The 23329-nt window shown below is 47.7% G+C and overlaps 1 protein-coding gene and 1 long non-coding RNA gene across 18 annotated transcripts in view; one reads left to right on the top strand and one right to left on the bottom strand.

Moving 5' to 3' along the window:
• Positions 1-1506: 1506 nt before the first annotated feature.
• On the bottom strand, positions 1507-14312 carry POU3F3 (POU class 3 homeobox 3). Of its 2 annotated transcripts, none has more exons than XM_068137836.1 (2): positions 14253-14312; positions 1507-4627 (listed from the first exon to the last, which is right to left on the bottom strand). In XM_068137836.1, exon 2 carries the CDS (start codon positions 3765-3767, stop codon positions 2451-2453), a length of 1317 nt encoding a protein of 438 aa, XP_067993937.1. In that variant the 5' UTR covers positions 3768-4627; positions 14253-14312; the 3' UTR covers positions 1507-2450. The 2 variants fall into 2 exon arrangements, with proteins under 2 accessions (XP_067993937.1, XP_067993948.1); XM_068137847.1 differs by lacking the exon at positions 14253-14312 and adding an exon at positions 5663-5734.
• Positions 7309-23329, top strand: part of LOC137441046 (uncharacterized) — a 59642-nt gene continuing 43621 nt past the window's right edge. For 3 of the 16 annotated variants that reach the window (XR_010987315.1, XR_010987322.1, XR_010987320.1), the window contains exon 1: positions 16190-16485. This is a non-coding gene — a long non-coding RNA (uncharacterized lncRNA). Of the gene's footprint in view, positions 7412-16189; positions 16486-17076; positions 17184-17320; positions 17367-17864; positions 17990-23329 lie in introns of those variants that run through there. The other 13 variants (XR_010987307.1, XR_010987308.1, XR_010987312.1 and 10 more) reach the window with 8 other exon arrangements.

Genomic DNA, 23329 nt, shown 5'->3' on the forward strand with positions numbered 1-23329 from the left:
CACCACTTCACACCCCATAGAAAAACCCTACAACAACAACAACAACAAAACCAGCAACAACAGCAACAATAGAAACGGTGAACTAGGCTGACTGCACGCAGGATGCTGAAAGTATTATTCTAGATATCCTTTGGTGGGGGGGGAAGAAGTGCCTTCTTAAATTATAGAGATAAATTAAATACATATATTTATACAGACATAAAATGCATAAAAAATAAATTACAGTCTGGCCCTTCTCCTACCACCACACACGCCTCGCCTGTCCATCCTTCCCTCCCCCCTCCCCCCCCCCCCCGCAATCTCCCCTTCTCCTGTCCCCAAGGCTCAGTTTGAAAAACAAGACTGAACTTTTGGAAACATCCCTGATGTACCGGTCGTTCTCCGCCGGCGGACCGGCTCCTGCACCTCCCGCCCTGCTTCGCAAGCCTCCATCACACGGGCACGGGCACAGCCTCTTCTGCGAGAGGGTGCCCTTTGCTCATGCCTATTCTCCTCTACCTCCCCTACGATACGGGGGATCTGGGTTGATGGAAGGGGCCAGGGGCATCTGCCGGACGGAGGGGCGGGTGACGAGAGAGCCCCGCGGCTGGTAGCTGGCGGCGGGGTGCCTGGGGGCGGCCCGGCCAGGAGCGCGGCAACAGTGGGGGTGCCGCCAGTGAGTCGGGCCCTCCACTTTGCTCTCATTTCAGCATTTGCAGCATTCCCCTCCAGAGAAGTTTGGTTTTCTTTTCTTTTTCCCGACCACACAGTGTTTATGCATCAGACACAGACTATTTCATTCTAACAAATTTATTTTCTCAATCAGCTCTTACGGAATCACTACTCAAATTAAATTACAATCAAATTATCACATCAAAAGATACCCTTATTACCTAACAACTGTCCATATTTTCATTTCATTTTGATTTGTGCTCGTCTGAAAAAAACACGTAATACAAGATCTGGGGAAAAAATAAATTACCGTTTTGCAGCAGTTCATAGGTATTCTGAATAAAATATTAAAAGAAGTCATTTAATGAAAATATAAAGCAAATTTTTTTTTTTTTTTTTAGATCAACAACGGATCTAACAATTCTATATTGCCGTCTTTTTGAAAAGTCTGTTTATTAAAACCTACCAAAAACACTGCTTGGAAATGGCAGTATTATATAATCACATCCACAGCACCCATTCAATCAAAGTTGGCAACGGATTTAGGAGAGGAGAAGTTCAGATAAGTGCAGCTGCAGATGCTCAGTCCTTCTAAATCCCTTTATCTGAATCAGTCCAGAAATAAAAAATAAAAATATTAATAAAAAAAATATTAGCAGTGGATTTTTTTTTTAATGACTCTTCCATGATGATTGGCAGCCGTCAGGAGCAGGACTATGACAGCCCTAAATTATTTCCCTTTCTCTTGCTGGTTCCCTTAATTCATGCAAAGTCCTTCTAAAAGAGCTCAAACTTTAGGGACCAACAATCTCTCCTTCTTCCACCCTCCCTCCAGTCCCTCCCCTCCCTCCCCCCTCCCCCTTTCTCCTCAGGGTAATTTTTTCGGTGTGCGGGCATTTATTTCCATATTTTTGTTCTATAGCTATACCTATATATATAGATAAATATATATATATGTATTTGCTTCCCTATGCAGTCTGCTTGGTTTTAGTGCTGTGTGCATATTTTATTTATAATTTTTTTCCTGGAAAAAGTGGCCCCTTTCATTTTGCAGAATATATAGATATATAGACATGTATGTTTTCAGAGTGGATGTCTGACTTGCACCAGTAGTCTATGGTTTAGCCAAGAAAAACAGGGTGCTGGAACATAGCAGGCACCCTCTGACTACTTTGTTTCTGCTTCCTTTTTTAATTTTTTTTTTTTATTGCTCCCACTGAAAAAAAAAAAAGAGGGAGAGAGAAAGAAGAAAAAAAGTTTCCATGATTCATAGAAGAGAGCCCTTTTGGGGATAGAGAGAAGAGTGTGGGGAGGAGGGGAGAGAAAAGGTGCAGACATCAGTGGTGTTCCTCACTGTGAGAGGAAGGAAATTTGGAGAGTGAACAATAAAAAAAGAAGAAGGGAAAAAAAAAGCCCAAGCCCACCCATCTAAGCCTTCACCCCACAACCAACCTCCCGGCACATCTGCAGTTTTGGTGCATTACGCATCTCCACCCCATTTCCCCAACGCGGTCTAAATGCTCCGCTCCTGTCGCTCGGATCGACCTTCTCCACCGCTCCCTATTGGTATCGATCTTATATATATATAGATGCACGCATATATCCATATATATATAAACACAAGCAGTCTGAACGAGCCTGGATCGTGTGTGTGTATGTGTGCGTGCGTGTGAGTGTGTCTGTGTGAGCGTGCGGATGTGCGCGGCGCTGCCGGTGGTGGTGGCGATGCCCGGCGGCGGTGCCCGGCCCGGCCAGGCCCGCGTTGCCCGTCGCAGCCCCCGGCCCGCCCGCGGTGCCCCTCACTGTACGCTGGTCTGCAGTCCGTGGTGAGGGGGCGGCGTGTCGGAGTTGACGGTGCCGACCTGGGAGTAGACATCGTCGGGGGTCTGCTGTTGGATCCCCGGGGGGGTCATCCGTTTCTCTTTCTGCCTCCGATTGCAAAACCAAACCCTGACCACCTCCTTCTCCAGCTGCAGGCTGTCCGCTAGGTTCGTAATCTCCTGGGCGGAGGGTTTGGGGCATTTCAGAAAGTGGCTCTCCAAGGCCCCCTTGACACTCACCTCGATGGAGGTCCGCTTCTTCCTCTTCCTTCCCTGGGCGGCGATCTTGTCGATGCTGGTGGGGCTGCCCGTGGAGGAGTCGGCTTCCTCCAGCCACTTGTTCAACAAAGGCTTCAGCTTGCACATGTTCTTGAAGCTGAGCTGCAGGGCCTCGAAACGGCAGATGGTGGTCTGCGAGAAGACGTTGCCGTAGAGGGTGCCCAGCGCCAGCCCCACGTCGGCCTGGGTGAAGCCCAGCTTAATCCGCCGCTGTTTGAATTGCTTGGCGAACTGCTCCAGGTCGTCGGAGGTCGGCGTGTCCTCATCCGAGTGCGGGTCGTGGCTGTTAACGCCGCCGTGGTGCGGCGGGTGATGCCCGGGGTGCTGGTGGTGGTGGTGGTGATGGTGCCCGGGGTGCTCGCCTAGCTCCGGCGTCTCGCCGCGCACCAGTCCTGGGTGCACCAGGCTCTGCCCGCCAGGGGGGGGGCTCAGCATGCCGTTCACCGTGAAGCCCCCGGGCTGCGAGTAGAGGAGCGACTGCTGCTGCTGCTGCCCGCCGGCCATGGAGGGCAGGTGGGCGGCCGCCGCCGCCCCCCAGGCCGCCGGGTGCCCCTGGTGCGGGGGACCCAGGTGGGGAGGTCGGTGGTGAAGCGCCGCGCCCGAGTGCAGGTCGTCGCGCCCGCCGCTGCCCTTGACGTCGGGCGGCGGCGGCGGCTGCTGGGGGCTGCCCGTCATGCCCACGGGGCTGCCGGACCAGGGCGAGCCCGCTTCGGCGGCGGCTGCGGCGGCGGCGGCGGCAGCGGCGGCGGCGTGGGGCAGGGCTGTCACCCACTGGTGGGCATGGCTCAGCATATGGCCGCCGTTGCTGGCGGCCATGGCGCCCGGCATGAAGTCGCTCTGGACCATCTTGGCCGCCGGGTCGCCGCGGTAGCCTCCCGCCACCGAGGTAACGGCCACGCTACCCGGCTGCATGCCGCCGCCTCCACCGCCGCCGCCGCCTGAGTCCGCGTGGACGATGGAGCCGGCCGCCAGGATGCCGTTGCCGGGGAGGTAGGGGTTAGAGGTGGCCGCGGCCATCCCGCGCCCACCGCCCGCCGCTCGCCCCCGCCGCGCCGCCGCGCCGCCGCCGGCTGCCGGGCGCCCGCCGCGAGCGCCCTTGCCCGGCGCTGCCGGGGCCGCTGCCGGGGCCGCCGCCCGCGCCGCCGCCGCCTTCCCAGCCTCGCCGGGGCGCCGGGGCGCGGGGTTCACCTGCTAGCGCTCCGCGGCGCGATGTCCTCCGTCCGTCCGTCGGCCGTCCTGCCTCGGCTCCCCGGAGCGCTCTTTACAGTCGCCGGCTCTTGATGCGCCTTTTTTTTTTTTTTTTTTTTTAAATCGCTTTTCTTTCTTTCTTTCTTCCTTTCTTTCTTTCTTTCTCTCCTTTTTTTTTTTTTTCCCCCCAAAAGGAGAAATATTTAGCTGTACATATATTTTTCCTCCGCTGCCTTCTCGCCCGAGTTCGCTGCTCACAGGGAGGAAACCAAACAAAGGCTAAAAAGCGAAAAAGAAGGGGGGGGGGGGGGGGGAGATCAAAAAGCCCCCGTGCCTTCTCCCGTCCGCTCCCCTAGGAGTACATCTCCACCTCTCAGCCTTCTCCTCTCAGAGTAAAACTTTTCCTTTTCTTCTTCCTTTAAGGCTTTGTGTGTGGGTAAATTTCCTTTTTTTCTCTATTTCTCTCTCTCCTCGGCTCCTCGATCTCCTTTTGCTCTTTTATTTGCAAGTTTTGTTGGTGTCCTAAGAAAACTTCCTGTGATGATGATGGTGGTGATGGTGGTGATGATGCATTTCTCAAAGTTGTGCTGTTGCTGGAGCACTTTGTCCCCTTTGAAACAAGAGTCCTGTCGGAGCCTTCTTGCTAGAGTCACGCTCTGGATAAGACATTTTTTTTCTCTCTACCTTTCCTTTAGGCGGTTGGAAAAGAAAAAAAAAAAAAAAAAAAAAAAGAAGTAAAAGAAAAAAATTTAAAAGTTGAAATTTCTCGTTACCTCGCGAATTGTTTCTCTCCCTCTCCTGCTCGCTCTCTCGCTTGGTTTGTTGTTTTGGTTTGCCTTTTTTTTTTTTTTTTTTTTTTTTTTTGGTGTTTGTTTTGCTTTTTATTTTAATTCCAGCAGTTGGTCGAGGGAGGAGGCGGAGGAGGAGCGCCTTGGTGGAGAGGTGTGTGTATGTGTGTGTGCATATATGGTATCCTTTATACACTAACTCCAGCGGGGAAGTTGGCTGCCGGGCTGGCAGCGCGCACTGGCGGTGCCGGAGTCCCGCCGCTCGCCTCTCCCCGCCTCCCTCTCCCGGGCCGTGCCCGCTCCCTCCCCCCCCTCCCTCCTCCTTGCCTCCTCCCTCCTTCCTCCTCCCTCCCTCCCTCGTGCCGTCTGCCTGCTGCCGCCGCCACCGCCCGCGCCGCCACCGCCCGGCCCCGCCGCGAGGAAGCTGGCCACCGCCGCCCTCGCCGATTGGCTGCCCGCCCCGTGACGGACAGCCCGCCGCCGACCGCGCGGCCCCCCTTCCGGCCGTTCCGATTGGCTGCTTTTTAATTTAGGCAAAGTGGCGTCGGAGCTGGAAGTCGCCCCTCTTCCCTTCCCTCCCTCCATCCCTCCCTCCTCGCTCCAGCCTTCCCTGCCCTCTCTCCATCGCTTAACTCTTCCCGCCCGGCAGATACGCGCACCGTGGAGCTCTCTCGCCGCCGCCGCTCGGGCAGGGGCGAGAATGGGCGGTTATAATTAATAACCACAACAACAGTAATAACAACGATAACAACGGCGACGAAGCCGGCCGGGGGTGGGAGCAACGTTTGTGCAGGGGTGCCACCGCCGAGCACACGAGTCCCCCCCACCCCTGGTAGTGCCCGCACTGACACTGAGAGCTGCCTTTCCTTCCCTCCTCCGCCACTGTGCCCTCGAGGCGCCCGCCCCCCGCCTGCCCCCTTCTCCCTTTGTCCGCACCCCGAGGTGCGCCCAGGCCCCCGGCCGCCTGCCCGCTAGCAGCCGTCACACCGGGAGGCCGGGCCGGCAGCGCCATCGAAAGGCCGCCCCGTCGGCGGCGGGAGGGAGGCGGCAAGGGGAGACAGCGGCCGGGCTTGCCCTGCGAGCCGCGATCTCTCGCAGAGAGCTGGCCCCGCGGCATGAAGCGCTGTATTATTTGTCGTCCAGCGGAAAGAGTTAAGGGGGGTGGAGGGAAGACGCGGGGGGGGGGGAGGGGGGGGAGTGTTGGGGCGGGGGGGGGGGGGGGAAGCGAGGAGGGGAGATGCGACAGAGCGGAAACGCTGCTCATAGGCAACCCCAGTGAACCACGGAAAAAGAGAAAGTGGCAACAAAAACAAGGGCAAATTGAACGCTCCTCAGGGACTGCCGGTGCAATAACACCGTTCGGACATTCAAGGGACACTGCGCTGCTAATGACCTCCGTGCCGCCCCGTCCCACGCCCGCCGCCGCGACCACGCGTTTCCCTAACGGAGGGGCGGCGCGGGGAAAACACGCGGTGCGGGCATTAAAATGGGGAGCGTGTGTCGTGTGTCTGCCCCCCCGCCTAGCGCTGCCCGCCAGCTCCCCCCCCTCCGCACGCTGAATAATTGGGCCCCGGGAGGAGGCGAGCCGCGTCCCTCTCGCAGCGCCTTCCGCGCCCCTCCGCGTCCGCGGAGCAAGCCGCGATGGCTGCACGGCAGCCGGTGTTCAGGGCTCCCGACCGGCCCCCAGCTGTCACGCAGGAAAATACCATGGTAGGTAGGTAGGTTTAGAAAAAACATTAAAGTGAAGCATAGAGACCTGAAGGGCACTGGTAACTAAACCCCAAACATAACGATTATATATATATATATATATATATATATATATATATATATATATATATATATATATATATATATATATATTTTGTTCCCATGCGTCCTCCAAAGGTTTCTTTTTCTTTACATAAAAGATCCAACACAGATTTCATTGAATAAATCTGAGATCTCCAGGTGCAGACGTTTGAATAGTCAGTGCCAGAACCCCATGTTTTCCTTTCCAGCCGATTTTGCTTGGATCAGGCTCAAAAACCGAGTGAGTCTCGTGGTTTTGTTTACACTGAATGGGGAGGATAGGAACGGTGCCATGGGGCCGTCTTTCATTAATATACAGTGAGGATTTTGTCTAAATTACTGCTATGAATTTCACAGTACACGCTTTCAAAAGCCGTCTCAGGTGGCCTGATGAAACGTGATAGCGCCTCTGCAAACAGATCTACTTTCTTAATAAAAAAGGAAGGGGGTGTGTGTGTGCGAGAAAGCCCCCCACCCCCCAATAAAGAAAAAAAGTGTTCCCTCATAACAGCGACAACAAAAAATAAAATTCGTACTGGAGTAATGTCTTTTATTAAAAAAATGAAATAAAATTAAAACCCAACCAACTTAGTTCCCCAACTCTTCCCACCCCCCTCCTTTGCAGAGTGTGATTGTTTTGTCTGGAAAAAAATCCAAAGTATAACAAGGGGAGAACAGTTAGTGCTGATTTTCATTTGCATAAATTTTCATATATTTTGGTGAAAATAATAGACTAGTGGAGAGCGGGGCTTAGTGGAGTCAGTGCAAAGGAAAATCTTAACATGGATCGTTTCGCTGGAGTTGAGAACATGCTTCCCCCCTCCCCTCCCCCCCTCGTCACCTTATAAAAATCAAAAAATTAAAAAAAAACTCTAAATCCTGGAAGTATGATCGGTAAGTGTTTTACATTTTTTAATCTACTTTTGCTTTCTTTAAAGTCTGCTGGACATATATTTTCAAAAGCTTAGGACAGGACAGGGAAACCCATGGCAACTGCCTGGAAGGAAACAGGGGTTTTTTGTTTGATTTTTTTTTTTTTTTTAAAGGGGAAAGGAAAAAATAAGTCCCACCAGCAACAAAAAGCACCTTAGTGAAATATTACATAAAAAGCGTGGATTCATTCCAAAACTCAAGGCAGCAGAGCAATTCTTCAGCGCTGTAAAGTCTTTCTGGTTACTACTTCACTTTTCTGGACACTGTTAATTATTGTAACTTCAGGACTCAGGGAGGGCTTGAGGGGAGGCGGGGGTGAGTGTGCGTGTGTGGGGGTGAGTAGTGGAGAAAAAGGAAAAGCTCTCGAAAATATTACGGATTTGTAAAACAGAGGCGAGACAGAGATGCGGGCTGTTTTCAAAGGCTGCTTCTCGGAGGGGGAGTTGTCCCGGTGGGTGGGGAGGGGGCTCGACCGGTGAAGCGGGAGGGAGCTGGGCCGAGGCCGGGCCGGGGCCGGGCTGGGCTCGCGGGTGACCCCGGGCACCTGCTGGCAGCATCGGTACGGAGAGACGGGTGCGAAGGGGAGACAGGGGAAGGTGCGGAGCTGTGGTGCACGCAGAGGGTTAATGTTGTAACTAGGGAACAGACGGTTAAGCACAACATCTAGAGCTCTGTAGTGAAAGTCCATCAGAAAGAGTATAATCAATCAAAACTAACCAGGACATCCCTTCATTTTATTCTCCAAGGAGATTTGGGCTGGAGGATTACAGACCAGATTTCACTTTGTTTCTCTCTGCTGACAGTCTTGACTGTCTCTCCGCTTTCCCCGAATCCCGTCTAATTGAGAGGTGTAGGCTAATGATCTGAAACTCTTTTATAGCTTTTGGGTCAGTGTGATAAATAATGTGATAAATAATGTAGGATGAAATTAGTAGGCCAGATACTGCTCCTGAAAACTTTACCGAGGCTTAAATATCCCATTACTTGACTTTAATTTATTTTAATATTGCTTTGTAGTGTGCCTTTTTTATTTATTTTTTTAAATTTTTCTTATTTTTTTTTCTACCTCCTCTCTCCTCTCTGTCGCTGCTCTTTTGGGCACACAATAGCTGGTGATCATTGTAATTTCCTAGAATTAGTTACTTCTTTGGAAACGGTCGATAGTCAAATCAATAAAATGGCTTGTAAAACTAGGGAGGTATAGGTTTCAATTTGGGGGGGAGAAGAATCGCTCATTTTCCACTTCTTGTTGACGTGCCCAGCGTCTCTTTTGACTGGGGTTAACTCTGTGTGCTCCATCGGAACAGATGCCGTATAGAGCTGCTCCCTCAAGATCATTTGTTTCCTTGATGGGGGAACATTTCTGAGCAGAACATATTGGTTGCCATAGAGAAAGAAATAAAAGGAAGAACACTAGTCACATTAAGCTATATGTTTGTGCACTGGGCTTTAGATAAAAGGACCCCAGTTCAAGTCAGGGAGAACGGGGGCCAAAGTAGAGCTTCTTAGCTTCACTAAAACTAGCTTTATTTTGGTTTGGACTTTTACGGTTGAAACATGTAAGCTAATTTTATTGGCTGTCGTTAATTTGGTAAGATACGGCTTGCTGAGCAAAAACAACTTTCAGCGCGCTTCGCCAGGCGCCGGCTGCCCGCCAGGGGGCGCCATGCATCTACCCCCATCCCGTCCCTGCTGGTCCCGGGTGGCGGCGGCGGACTTGAAGGGAAGGTCTCAGACTTCTTTCGGTCCCCGGCCTCTGCCTCCTCCCCTCCCTAACGGCATACCCTAGCCCATGAAGCACCCCGGCCCAGGGTGAAAGCCCCCAAACTCCTAGAGCAGGCAGGATGGAAAGTGCCGGGCGACGGAGAGCGAGGGCCCTGCTGGTTCAAAGGCCGCCCCTTAAGTGCCCCAAGTTGTTGCAATACCTCCAACGAGGGAGGGAGGGATTGAAGGTAGCTAAAGAAACACAGGCACGGGCACCGCGGCTCGGGGTAACCTGAGGTGCCAGACGGATTGGTGTTTTTTGTTGTTGGTGGTTTTGTTCCCTCACCCCCTCATCCCCCTCCCCCGAAGATGCTTGAGTCTCTGGAGACGCCATAAAACGACTCGGGTATTTTTACATCACTTAATACTTAATCGCTGTATTAAATCTGGAAAAGGAGCTTCTTTTATTCTCCACCCTATCACCCTAGCCAAGGTGGCCACTCCCCGCTCCCGACTTCTCTCTCTACCTGAGAAAGCCTGAGGCAGAGCTCTCGCCGGGCCCCCTCCGCCCTGTCTCTTGCGCACACCGGCCGCACACAGGGCACCAGTTGCCGCCCTTAGGGACACTCACAGGAGTTAGCCTCAACTAAACCCAACATCGATGGCGGTCGCGGCTCAGCTCGATACAGCCTGGCTTTCCGTCCTTTCCCAAACATGCGTAGTCTCAGTCCCTTACCCAAAGAGTCCTCTTCTTTTTTCCTATTACCCTCCCTAAGGGGTTGCAAGAGGGAACAGGAGTGAGAAATTTAGGGGGGTTATGGTATTCCTGCCTAAACACGGCTGCTTCTCCCATCCCCTCCCGCCGGCGCGTTGCTGGGCAAGGGTTGACAAGCGTGGCTGCAGCATCTCTTAACACACCTGCAAGGGGGATGTTCCGGGCAGCCTCCGGCAGTCCCCGGCAGCGGGGGCAGAAAGTGGCGGCCCCGGGCGGGACGTTGAATCCACTTTGTTCCCCCGCATTAGAGCCCCAGCAAACTTTCGTGTGACTGGGAAAGTTTTATTCCTTTCTTCTAGAAAGGAAAGACCAATTGGAGCCCTGGAAATCACACAGCCCATAAATATGATAGATCCTGGCAAGATGAACTCCCCGCCTAAAACACCCAACACATACACACACGAACAAAAAAAGGAAAAAAAAAAGAAAAAAAAAAAAGGACAAAAAGACAAAAATAAAAAAGGAAAGTAGAGACAAGTAATCAAAGAAAGAAAACAACCTACAAGAAGATACACTCATACACTTTTCATTTAAGTGTTCGTAGGTCTTAATTTGGAAAACAGAGCCAAGTCTCTCTCTGTGTATTGACCATGAGGGAAAATGGTCGAGATATTTACATGAACAAAACTTTCCACTTACTGCATTTGGCAAAATAAACACTAGCAATATTCCAAACTAGTAAAACACATTTCCAGAGCGCAGTTCTCCTCAGCAACGTGGTCGCTTTACTTGAGGTTTGCCGTAGTTCAGTGAACATTTCCCTAGCCTTTGTAGCGGGCGGGATTTAGAGTTGAAAGAGCCCAGCAAAGTTCAGCATCCCGAGTTTGGGACTAAGCGGATTGTCCCCCAGCTTTCGTCTGCTGCCTTCCCCTCCCCGCCTTTCTTTTCTCTCAACCCTTCAAGAGTAACCTGCGTTCTATTTTAAACAAGTCAAGGATTAGCAGAGCAACTTTTCTGCTGTATACTCGAATCGGGCAGCAGCAAGCTTTAGGGCACCCCAAACGGACAGAAAATCTAACGCTAAAACGAGCAACAAGTTAACCCGAGAAAACTTAACTGATGGCTGCCTCGGGAAAAGCCCGGTACAGCCAGAAGCTGTTCCTGCAGAAGCTCCTTAAGTGTAAGAGTACTATAAAGAGATTTTTTTTCCCCCTTTTCTTCACCCCCCCCCCTTCTCCCCCCCCCCCCCCTTCTTTTAATAAATGCCTATTTTGTTTGAATGGACGCCTGTGAAAAATGAATGTAGAAGTGATGCTCTCTCGGAGGTAGGAAAAAGAAAGTGAATGTTTACCGTGTTTAGCATTTAGTTACTTATAGTGGGAAATGATTAGGTATCTACTAATATAACCGTGGAGACCAACTGCCTAATTAGCATTTACAAATTAAAATGTTAAACATAAAGACATATTCCATATACAGTCTGCTATATGTAAAACACATTCGTGCATAATACAGCAGTCAGCTGAAAATGTGAAGTTGACTGGCTTCCAGATATGTAGTGTTCTTGGCTAATGTGATCTGCTCTGGGTTTTTCAGGCTTACTCATAGCATATTTCATAGCTCTTATGACCACGTTGACGGCTGTGCTAGGGATACTAACCAATCTAGAGAAAATAGGAAAATATACAAATTACTTTTAGATAAACACAAAAGGCGGGCAGATAATTTCTCCACACCTTTTATTTTGAAGGCTTCATGCAGAACCTTATTGTTTTGAGCATAACAAAGCATTTTGGGTTCTGTAATAAATCAGAACAACAATACTGAACTGAATATGCAAAGCAGGACAGGTTTTAAAATAGGGGTCCTTTTTTTCCCAGCTGCAAAATTCTGGTATTATCCAATGTGTTGTGCTGAGGGTTCAACTCACACGGACTGTAATGAAAGTTGCCAAATCAATGGGACCTTCTATCTGTTGGCTTGAGCTCAACGTAGACATGATACATATGATGGAAACCTAATGCTCCCACTGACGTTAAAACCAGAGGAATATGTAGTTCCAGTCCAGCTTCTTGAACATGGTGATTTTTATTTATAAGAATAATTGTGCATGTAGTCACATAAAAAAGGGATTTGTAAGTTAGAGTCCTTTAAAAGAGACTGTGAAAATCTTAGCCTCGCTTTTATTAGACATGATATCTTTCTGATTTGCGTGCTTGCCATCTCAATAGCGATTCACACTTGAAAAAAAAAATCCATATGCATTACATAGATTTTCTTTTATGTGCATAAGGACTGGCAGTCTCATAGTGGATAAGAGGGTGAATAATTGTGATACACCAGAAAACGGTTTGTGCAGCTTGGCAGCTCTGGATTTTTATTATTAGGTTTTTTGACATTTGAACTTGTCTATTGTCTGAGGAGCTCAGTGCAGATTGCAGTAGGTCAACCTTAAGGCTGCTCTTTTTGGCACTGCACACAAACACGCACACGCTGTTTGTCCTCCTTGCATGAATGCAGCAGCTACAGTTTTACCATGCATTAAAAAAATGCATATGTATTTATATTTATCTAATCCACTTGGGGTTTTCATGGTCGTGTGGTTAGTTTGTGGTACACACATTCATTATTCACCTCTTCCTCCAATCTATATATTTGTCTGATGCTGGATACTTTTAAGCACTCAGTCGCTTTTACACTGTATAATTCCAGCATCACGTTTGATAAAAGCGAATTCGGTAGCCCTGGGATTAAATGACATATTTCCCCGCAGCTTCGCTCAACTCCTTCCACGACTCCTACAGTCAGAAGTTAACATTATTCGTCATCTCCTCGCATTTATTCCCTCCTCCCTTCTCTAAATTCAGCCCCACCATCAGACTTCTGAAACAATTTCTTGCCGCCTGCTAAAGAGCTGGGGGTAGGGGGAAAGGGGAGGGAGGGGGGAAAGGGCTGGAGAAGAGAAGGGGGAGACAGAGACGGGGACCCAAAACCCCGGCAGGGAGCCCGCCGCCACCTCGTAGTCCCCCTGGGGTGGGGGTGCCCTCTCCGCCGGCCCTTCCGCGGGCGCAAGTTGGGCTGCAGCCGCGCCAAGGGCTCGGCAAACACCCCAATCACCTCCCGGCCCCCGGAGGCGGAGAGCCCGAGGAGATAGAGACTGAGCTGCTGGTGGGAAGGAAAATGTGAAATAGGCATGGATGCCCCCCGGGTGGGAGGGGAAGGGGAAGGGGGAGTGGGAAAACTGGATAAAGCCCGGCTAGGAGAGTCAGTTTGTTCCCGGGAAAATCAAAGATTGTGCCTAAATAACTTTTCCCTGGAGTGATTTGTGTCTCTTCCTCTTTCTTCTCTGTTTTGGTCGGTGTTGTTTTAAATTGAGGCTCTTTCCTCATCCTGCCTGGATGCAGGGACTCAGACCGAACAACAGCTGACTTCTTCTAGCAGACTTTCATTTAAATATGTATTTGCATCCATGTATAAGTACACACGTATGCATATATAGGTACACACACACCTAGGTATGCACAGATGTATATACATCTAGATTTGCTCCTTTCTTCCCTTCACTCCTACCTTCCTTCTTTAACAAGCGCCTGATAACGCATTTAAGGCTTGTTATTTGAACTCTCAGATCAGTATGCAGAAATGTAATTGCATCGTTTTTCATCAGGAAAGAAAAGAAGGAGGAAGGGGGGGGCTTTCCCCCTTACACGCGCAGACACCCAGTGCTCAGTAATCGCTGAGTCACCGTATTGGGGGTCAGTGGATAAACACGAAGGAGAGAGCAGCCTCTTATTGAAAAACCCGGCACAAACCACATCCCTTCTCATCTCCGGCAAGGAGATCCCTCCCCTTCTCCTTCACCTGGATTTATTAATCTGGACTTGGAATAAAGTGGCCCGAGTGAGGCCAGAGCCCTCTTTTGGGGCTGGATGCCCTCTTCAGGCACAGTGGCACTTGCTTTGTTTCAGCAAGGTTGTGATACTGGGGAGCAAATCAATATTAAACTGCCGTTTGGGCTGAGGGTGATGGGCACCTTTTTTGAGGGGAAAGTGGAGAAGGAGGAAAGGGGAAACGTTGGGCAGTTCACCTAGGGATGTAAAGAAAGGGGAAGCTTTCTCTGTGGCTAGGCTCTGATCTGGGCATGTTTATTCCTGTTTAAATGCTATTGTTCCTGCCAGCTTTTGACACAAACAGAAGGGATGGGGGGGGTGGGGGGCGTTACTGCAACAAAGCTGCTCAAACCTAAGTAACCCCCAGAGGCTGAGGGGTACTTTTCTTTGCTTTAAAAATGTATGTGATGAGACTTTCTGTTTGAGGTCGTTCTCTGGATTCCCTCACCTTCCTCTGTGAGCTGAGCAAAGTGCCTGACTGTGATTCACTTACCTGGGCCAGTTTAGTACATGTGCCCCCCAGGTGGGTGCCAGGAAACCTCATAGAGACAGGTTCTTGGGCCCCTGGGCTTCTGGTGGGTTGAAGGAGCAGACCTGAAACTGGTTTGCAGCAAGGCCTAGAGTGGGAAACAAAGAGGCAGAAATGTTGGGAGCCCTAGGAGAGTCTGAAATACCGAGAGGCATTGAGCTTCCCAGAGGTGCTTCAGCTTCTCAGTGGGAGTCAGGACAGCATCCTTTTTGGGCTGGATCAATGCAGTTGAAGGCTGGACTATACAGCCCACACTGAATCAGAGGCATTGTGTGCAAATGAATACGTGCACATTGTTTTGAGATGAGGCTATTGTATTTGGGGCTGGGGGGAGGAGAGGGTTATATTTTTTGTGCATGCATGTGCGCAGGTCTGTGTGCTTTTGAAAGGTGAGTGCAGATTGCAATAGTTACTGCTCTGTTTTTGTTTGTCAAATAGGGCCCTTCTCTTGGGAGAGGGGCATGTGGCGGATCCCAGCCCAGGATTACATTAATCAAAGCATTATTTCCCCAGGGATGCGCAGCACAAATGATAGTAAATCCTAATAAAATTGGATCGCTGAGAAATTGAACGCTTAAAGTAATCTGCTCTGCCTGATAAAAACTTCAAATTTATAAGATATTATGCATCCCCACCCCCAAACACCTTAGTTATCATCACTATGTGTGTATTATACATCTGTCTGTGAGAGAGAAGTCACTGCTCAGTTAAACAGGCCCATCACTATTGAATATATATATATGTGTAGATGTAAACATGCATGTGTGTGCATTTGCACATGTATTGAACACACACACACACATGCAGAGTCATAAAATAAACTAAAATCTATATGCACATAATTAATATGGTCTTTGCATGCAACATCTTTGCTGTGGCAGGTGTGGTACAAGGCTGGGATGGGGCTGTACATGATTGTGTACCAGTGCTGTAATCTTGCCTGGGGACTCTATTTTATCTTGCTTTTTACTGATTCTCACCATGGGGCTACATAATGACACCTGCGATCTGAGTCCCACTAAGAGCAGCTTGACTTTTTAAAGCTGATACCATGGGATTGGTAGGGAAATAAAAATAAATAAAGAAATAAAAATATGTGGACATGAGCATTTGAAGATGAGTTTAGAAAGTCATTGAGAGGTTGAGCTTCAGAAGGAAACTGCCTTGGACTGGGTGGGCACAGTTGAAAGAAGGGAGGGTATTCCCAGGCCAGTTACTTTGTCTCATGTGCACCTTTCTGCACCCACAGCTCCTCCATGCATGCCCCTTGGAGAGGACCAGGGATGGCCAGGGTAACCACTGGCCACTCTCTACCTTCAGACCTTCAGTCTCAGCTACTTCCTCTCTGCAGAAGGAAAGTTAGTTTATAATTGCAGCTGTAGAACATGATGGTAGGCTCAACGAGACCAACTGTCCATCATGGAAAAAAAATAAATTGTTTTTCCCCCCGCCCTCCTCCCTCTAAAAGACTGCTGTGCTTTCCAGTGTGAAAGGGCAAGAGGCATTTCCACTCACCCAGCTGAAACTCTTTGAAAAGCTGCGAGTTTCCCCCGTGGTCAGAAATGCCGATCATTTCTCCTACCCCCGCCCTCGAGGAAGTCCGTCCAGCAGTGGGACCCCGTCGGAGCTGGCCCGGCCGGAGACTCCCACTCGTGACCGTGACTGGTCCTGCCCACTGCCCTACGGTGGACGCGTCCCTGTACACCTCTCCCTGCCCCTTCCTTTTCTGGCAGACCGAAACCGGTTTGTCCCTTCCCTTGGCGTGGGATTTTCCTGCCTCATCTCTGCCCCGGGAGCTTGTGGGGAAGGGAGGGGGGAGGCGGTCCCGGCGCCGCAGCCCCCCGCTGGTAGGGGGACACCTTGCCCTACCGGTTGCTAACCCGCGGGTCCTCACTGAGCGGGGCGAAAGGGGAAGCTGAGCCCTTTCCCAGCCCCGAAATGACGCAGCCCCTGCTCCAGCATCTTCTTCCTTCTGGGCTGGCTCCATTTCAAGCAATCCGTCTCCCCCCACCCCCTTCTTCCCAGCCTTCTTCCTTCCTCCTCCTCCTCTCCTCACCGTCACTCTCAAACACCCCCCCCTCCCGGCTCCCTCGCTCTCCCCCGCCGCCCCAAACTCCTTCCTCAGGACCGTGGGATGCTGTTGAGCTCTGATGAGAGTTGCCGGTCTCCATTTCCAAGCGGGGAGCCGCCGGGAGCGGTGAGGCAGCCGACGGGGCGGCGAGGGGAGGACGACGACGACGTGGGGGGCGGGGGGGTGGTGGTATGTGTGTGCTGTGCGGGCAGGGGGAGAGCAGCGCGGGGGGGTGCGAGAGAGACGATGAATAAAGGAGGGTTTAGGGGTCGGCCCTCAGCCCCCCTCCTCCCTCCCCGTATTTGCAGCACCCTCAGCTCCCGGGAATGGGCATCCCTCGCACCCCACCCGCCCCTGCCCGCCACGGACGCGGCGAAGCAGCGGCTCCGCACCGCTCCGCGCCCCTCCGCACCTCTCCGCGCCCCTCCGCAGGCAGCGCTGCCCGGGCGGGTCTCCCGCTGTCGCTCATACAATTCCCCCCGCCACGCCGCGTGTGCGGAACGTCCGGGAGGGGACCCGCTCAATCCGCCACTAACGGTGCTTCTTGTCCTCTATCTTCCCCTGTTTTCCTAGGAAAAAACCCGACCACTCCCCCCCTCTCCCCCCCGCCCCAAAAAGCCCCAAAGCAACTATTCATTTGCATACCGTTTGGCACCCGCTGTCGGTATTTTCTCCCCCTCCCCGCACTCTTTTTATCCTCCCTCCACCCCCGCCTAGGTCTACTCTTCTTCCCTTCCTCCTCCCGCATCCCGGGTACAACCGGATGACAAAAATCAAAGCTGGTTCCAATTTACCCCAGTTGTCTTCCTTTGAGCATTCGTAAGGTAGGTATGGTGGGATACTGCGCTCCCACTCCCCATGTGTTCAGTAAGGTGCCTTCCTGCTCACCCCACCCTCCTCTCCCCACTTTCTGTTCCTTAATTGGCTCTATCTTGATGTGCACTTGTTTTGTTTAGCCTGTTTTACCATTGCGGACAAGATAGGCAGAAAAAGGAGCTTTTGACTTGGTATGTCTCTCTGATTTTTCCCCCCACTCCCCTCACCCCCCTTTCCAAGGCTAATTTGCATTTGAGGTCTAATTCATATTTCAAAATCCTGGTGTTTGAGAATTGTATAGGAACAGGGCATTAATTTCTGTGTTTTGAGGAGATGGCTCTCCTGTATTCACTCTTCTCTGCATAGTTTCATTGTGTTCACAAGGGATTTGCACCAGTTATTTTGCAATTGATTTTTTAAGAGTTGGATCAAATTAAAAAACATTTCTTTTTTTTTTGTTTGAAATTACAAAGGGAGCAAATACCAGGCATTAAGAAGGGTGGTTACATTACCAACAATGATGCAAACTTGAAGTTTAAGGCACAGACTATATATTCATATAAACATATTAATCTACATTCATTGGAGTTGGATTTCTAGCCCCTGAACATCTGATTTTGATGACAGTGAAAGAAAGTCTATTGTACAAATACTGAGGTTTATTTATAATTCCTTACATTTATTTACAGGTGATTTTACTGCTCTTAACTCTGCTGCTAGTCTTGCTCCAGCACTTTGTGATTGTTTCACTCTGGAAAGGCATTGCATAGGATTAGATGCTGCTTTACTCCTTAAAGATTGCCAGCCTGTCCAGGTATAGCTTCCATCCACATCTCTGGAAGTACCTCTGCGGCCATGTGGACTTTATGGAAATACTATAAAAGATACGTGGCCATACAAAGTTATTCTGTTTTATATTTACATTTTTTTCAGTTCTTTGGATGTGACGAAGAAACCATCTAGGTTTAGGACCTTTATAGGTCCTTTAAGGACTTCCTTCACACATTTTATTCATATCTGTAAACCAAATTTTATTTATATATATAATGATTACATGAATGGCATATGTTGCATAATATGCATATGAGGCATTTCAAGTATTTCTACACATGCACAAATTTATTTTTCACAAATGTATATGTGTGCTGTATACATGCGTGTTTATACACGTGTGTGATGAAATACATGGCGGAAGGGAAAACTACCCAAAATAGAAAATGTTCATAAAGAAAAATCTGTTAAGGTAGTTCACTGAGAGTTCGCATCTGGCACCTTGTAAAAGTCACTTAAGTTACAGACTTTACTGTAAATGTCTACATACGCCCTATCTCAGCATAAAAATATTTGTCCTTCTAGAACTAACTAAACAGGGCTATGAATTATGCCTAAAAAGATGCCACAGAGATAAAAAAACTTATAAAATTATAATGGTATATGGAATTTTATATAATGGTAACAACTTTAGTGTGATTCTTGGCATAAGCAATTTAGTGCAATTTCATTTGTCTGAATCAGAATGATATTACAAAGTGAATTAATAGAACATTAGTACTGAAAAAAAGAAACACTTCTTCCTTTGAAATATGAAGTGCCACTAAGTTGAGATGAAACCTGAAAGTCAGTGAATAATATATGGGGGATATTAATATTTTAAATGTATCATATTTAAAATTGCTGTGAACTTAAACAAGGTTTCATATCAAGAAAAAACAAGTAATTCATTTTAGGTTCCAATTTCGTATGCAACATTTTACAAATGAAGCAATTCACTAAAGAACTGAAGTCAGGTACATCAGCATATTTTGGATTTTTTTTCCACATTAAATGCAACCATTATGGAGTATGAATTTAATTTCAGAAATTATAAAAAAGAACATGACAAAATTTTTTTTCTGCTGCACTGCAAGGAAAACATTTTAAAGTAGCTGATTAATGAGATGAAATGAACGGATACAGCCCATAATACCTTCATGGGCTTTTATACCTTGTGAAACCACACCACAACATCACTTTTATAAAAAGTCAAATAATGCAGTCATATTTTAAATTTAGACCGGGAGTTGACACAGTTCAGCTTGGTGTTGTAAAAAGTGAGCCCTCTGGCATTGGACTTTACATTATTCAAAAATCACTCCTGCGAGGCAAGTAAGTAGAAGGAGTGTGGTGTGGTTAAATCCCAGCTGTAAAAGGCAGGGGCACCTGGCTACCACCTGCCTTGCTCTTGGTTTTAGTGGAGAGAAAGTGTAGCCCTTTCCTTAGTGCAACATCTACTGACTCCCCAATTTGACAGCCCTGCTCCAATGAGCAGGTGCAGCTTAACCTTTAGAAACCAAACCTTGCGCTCCTCAAGATGGGCCAAATATTGCTTGTCCCATTCATTGGTCGCCTGCAGATCTCTCTCATCAGAATAAGCCGGATGTGGTCGTCAGTTCACTCCCTGGTGTATCTGCATTGGACCTTCATATCAATGGATATTTTTGCATTTATTTGTTGTGGATGGACTTTTGTCTGATGGACACATTGACCTTGCCCTTTTGCCTAAGTCATCTAAGGGGCTGATTCTACTCACTTTGGCTCTGGTGAACCAGGCCAGAAAGAACTGCAGTCACTATGTATGATATATAGAATATATATGACTGGGCATTTTGAACAGTTGGGAAAAAAAAAGGTGTCTCTGCACTGATGGGAAGTGCTGGATGTGCATGGGCTTAGTGAAAAGGGCAGTTGCATATTCTGGGAAAGACTCCTGCTGTCATGAAGAGTATAAGTACTTAGGAACTGTCTTGTTGAAGGACAGCGAAAGTCTGGTTAGTCTATAACCTGGTTCCCACCAGGAGCTAGTCACAGATGCTATAGAAAAAGACAGGTTGTTTGTGGTGAGGAGGGGACATGCTTGTCACCTGCCACAGAGCAGATCTCTTTCTGTCCACTTTTGCTCAGAGCCCTGGGACGTTTGCTAGGCTTCCCCCTGTTATCCCCATCAATTTCAGTGGCTTGTGTTTTCATTACAAATGCACAGTGCCCTTCTGAAACTCACTGCAGATACTTTAAATTCAGTATAACTGTGATGGGAAAAAACCCACGCTTTTCCTTTTTAAACAGTTTTGCCACAAGTTGTTTGAATATACACTTCTCTGCTGTGAAATAACCTTCCTTTCCACATTTATACCCATATGCACAATGCTAACTCATAGCAGAAAGAACATTTTAAAACACTGTGTCATGCTTATAGGATAATTATTAATCTTGTCAGAATAAAAAGCATACTAAAAGTACTCTATACAAAGGTTTGTGCCTCAATGTTTTTGAAAGTGGGTTTGTTTTTTTTTTAAGTAATCAGAGATGTCATAACAGTGGGAGAAACTGTACTATATATAGCACGTAGTAAAAGTATATGACTCCTACAGGACTATTTAGAAATACACAAAGATTATTTTTTCTCCTTTTGGTTAGCAGACTACTTGATGAAAAGGTATGCTTTTATTTTTATTCCTGCTTGTATCTTACAGTTCTATGAAGATGATGTGAAACTACAAATTCCAAATTTTAGTGGCTATAAATGATATAAGAATAAGGAAGAGAAATATTCCTGATATGTATCTGGAGGGGTAAATACACAATAATCATGCAATCTGATAGTAGAAAGAATAGCTATTTGACAATAAACCCAATGCTAAATACAAACAGAATAATATCGTTCTAGTGAGAAATATAACAAATAAAATGATACAACAAAAAGGCACTTTTGAAACTCTCTTTCTCTTTAGATCTTTTCCAACTGCATGTTTGTTTCTAATGCTTTGTTACCACTGCAACATGGTTAGTGAACAAGTTAGTCAAAACTTCTCTGTCTTGATTTTCATATCCCACTTATACAAATCCCCAAACACAACCTGTAGCAGCCCCACGTAACTTTAGGAAGGTGGTTTTGCTGTTCTTAGATTGGGTTTTGCTTGAGATCTGATTTTGCGTACTGAGATTCGTGTACTGAAATTGCTGGGGCATGTGAGCAGTGTTTGCAGGGTCATCTACTTATCTTGTGCAGGAGAGACAGGTTTTTCATACTGCGGGTTCACACAGACACGGGAAAGGGGACTACTGCAGGAAAGGGACTATTTTTCAAGGGCGTTGGGCATTTATATTTTCATTTGACTTCACTGAAAACTGAAAACTCCATATTAAAAAAAAGTGCCAATTTTTCTTTAGAAAGTCAAACATGGATATAGAAATCTGACTTCTGGTGTCTATGGCTGAAAAACAAATGGTAAAATGCTATCGTTGGAAATTTCTGGGTATATCGTTGTATAGGTTTAGCTTTGCCTTATGACTATAATGCACAAACCTACCTTTCCCCTTGTGATGACTGTTTGCTTTGCCTTCTCTTTCAGAGAGGTAGGAGAAATGGTTAAATCACTACAGACCTAAGACAAACCAGACATCAATAATAATTGTTCATTACTTAATTGAGAAAACAAGAAGTCTGTAATCTGCATCAGGTGAATTATGATTTTAAATACTGATGTTTTGACTTTCTGAAATTAGGATCATAGTGCTGAACTCTTCCAGCTATTTCTTACTACTATTAGGGAAGAGTAAGATACAAATTATAAAGCCCTGTTAGAGGGACAGCTTTTTTCACTGTGACAAGGTGAAAACTAAGGAAAATATAGCAAACATTTTGAGGAGCAGCCAGTGACAAGGGGGAGGCAAATATGCTGTAGAGTCTACAGTGCCAGAGAAATCTCATAGTAGGTTGCAGCAACCTGGTATTATGGGCTCCTCTTCAGAAGCAGGAGAAACAAAACCTGTGATCAGTTATTGGTCAAAGACCCCTCAGTGCAGCATCACCAAATGTCAGGATTTTGGCTGGGTGGTGTCAAGTCGAAAGTGGGAAAGGGACCCAATCCAAAGCTCTGCACCCCCTTGGCACCCATATTTGGGATAATTTCTTTGTCTGCAAGTGGTGGGTGAAACCATGACATTCCTCTCAGTAAAACCAGGGAGAAACCAGCCCCATGGCCTCTGTCAGGAGCTCGCATCCCTGGAGTGGGAGTGGTGTCCCTCTTTGTTGTACTGTAACTGTAAGGATAGGGCTTGCCTCTGAATCCCAGCCCCAACTTCACTCTTTGGTTTTGTCTCTAGCTGTACCACTAGGTTTTTATTTTATTTTAAATCTTAATCTAGAAATGATTGGACTGCGCTCAGCACTGGCTGTCTTGATAGGTTTAAAATTCCTGAGAAACCTCAATACTGGCATTTTATAAACACAGTAAGCAAAGCACACAGGAATATTAATGAGTGAAACACATTTTAAATGAGCACCACTGCTTTGCAATTTCATCTGTTAAAATATATTGGAAAGTGGCAGTTTAGGGGAGTTGCAGCAAAGCTACAAGTGTTCTTCACAATTTAAAGATTCTGCGTTTTAATGATTTCTTTTTTTCCCCTGTCACTGTGGAAGATCTCTGGAGACAATAGGGGCTGTGACACTGAGGAACAGGTTATTCTGACTGCACAGGGAATGCTCCAACTGCCACAAAATGGGCATACAGAATAAAATACACTACCACAACCCTTTCCAGTTTCTCTATTTTTTGGTGTTTATTATCGTTATGTTGTCTCAGCAGTGGGTAAAAAGGAAAAAACAAATGCAGATGAAAATGTGGTCTCTAAACTGATAGAGCTTCTTTAAATTTACTTGAAGAGCCATCTCAGAATAAATCAAAACCAAAACCAAGCAACCCAAAAAACCCCACAAACCAAAAAACAATCCCCCCAATAAAAAAAACACCACCAACAAAATCCAAACGAAAAACCCAACCCACAACAACATACTACACGGTTCTGGATTTTATTTGTTTAAATGCAAATTTATGGAGCTGGACACACACCAAAAATTGGAGAGTTTGTTGCTGCAGTTGCTTTGGTGTGTTTTTCAGCATTGTAATGGGCTACAGGGAGACAAAGGAGAATATGAATATATGGCAATTGATATTGGGATTTGGGTGACATTTTTGCTTGTTGTAGCTGTCATTTTTAAAAATCCATTTTCCTTCTATCATGCTATTGAATCACAGCAGACACCAATATAGAAAACCTGGAATTATTTAATAACCAAAATGAGGAGGGATTTTTGTACTCTGTTTCCCATTAC

The sequence above is a fragment of the Melanerpes formicivorus genome, unplaced genomic scaffold, assembly GCF_026170545.1.
Source record: "Melanerpes formicivorus ecotype bairdi unplaced genomic scaffold, bMelFor1.0.p_v2 SCAF_1, whole genome shotgun sequence".
In the NCBI taxonomy this organism is placed as follows: domain Eukaryota; kingdom Metazoa; phylum Chordata; class Aves; order Piciformes; family Picidae; genus Melanerpes; species Melanerpes formicivorus.

Bases quoted from the DNA above. Each gene is read 5' to 3' on its own strand.
- POU3F3 (XM_068137836.1), bottom strand. From the start codon at position 3,767: ATGGCCGCGGCCACCTCTAACCCCTACCTCCCCGGCAACGGCATCCTG.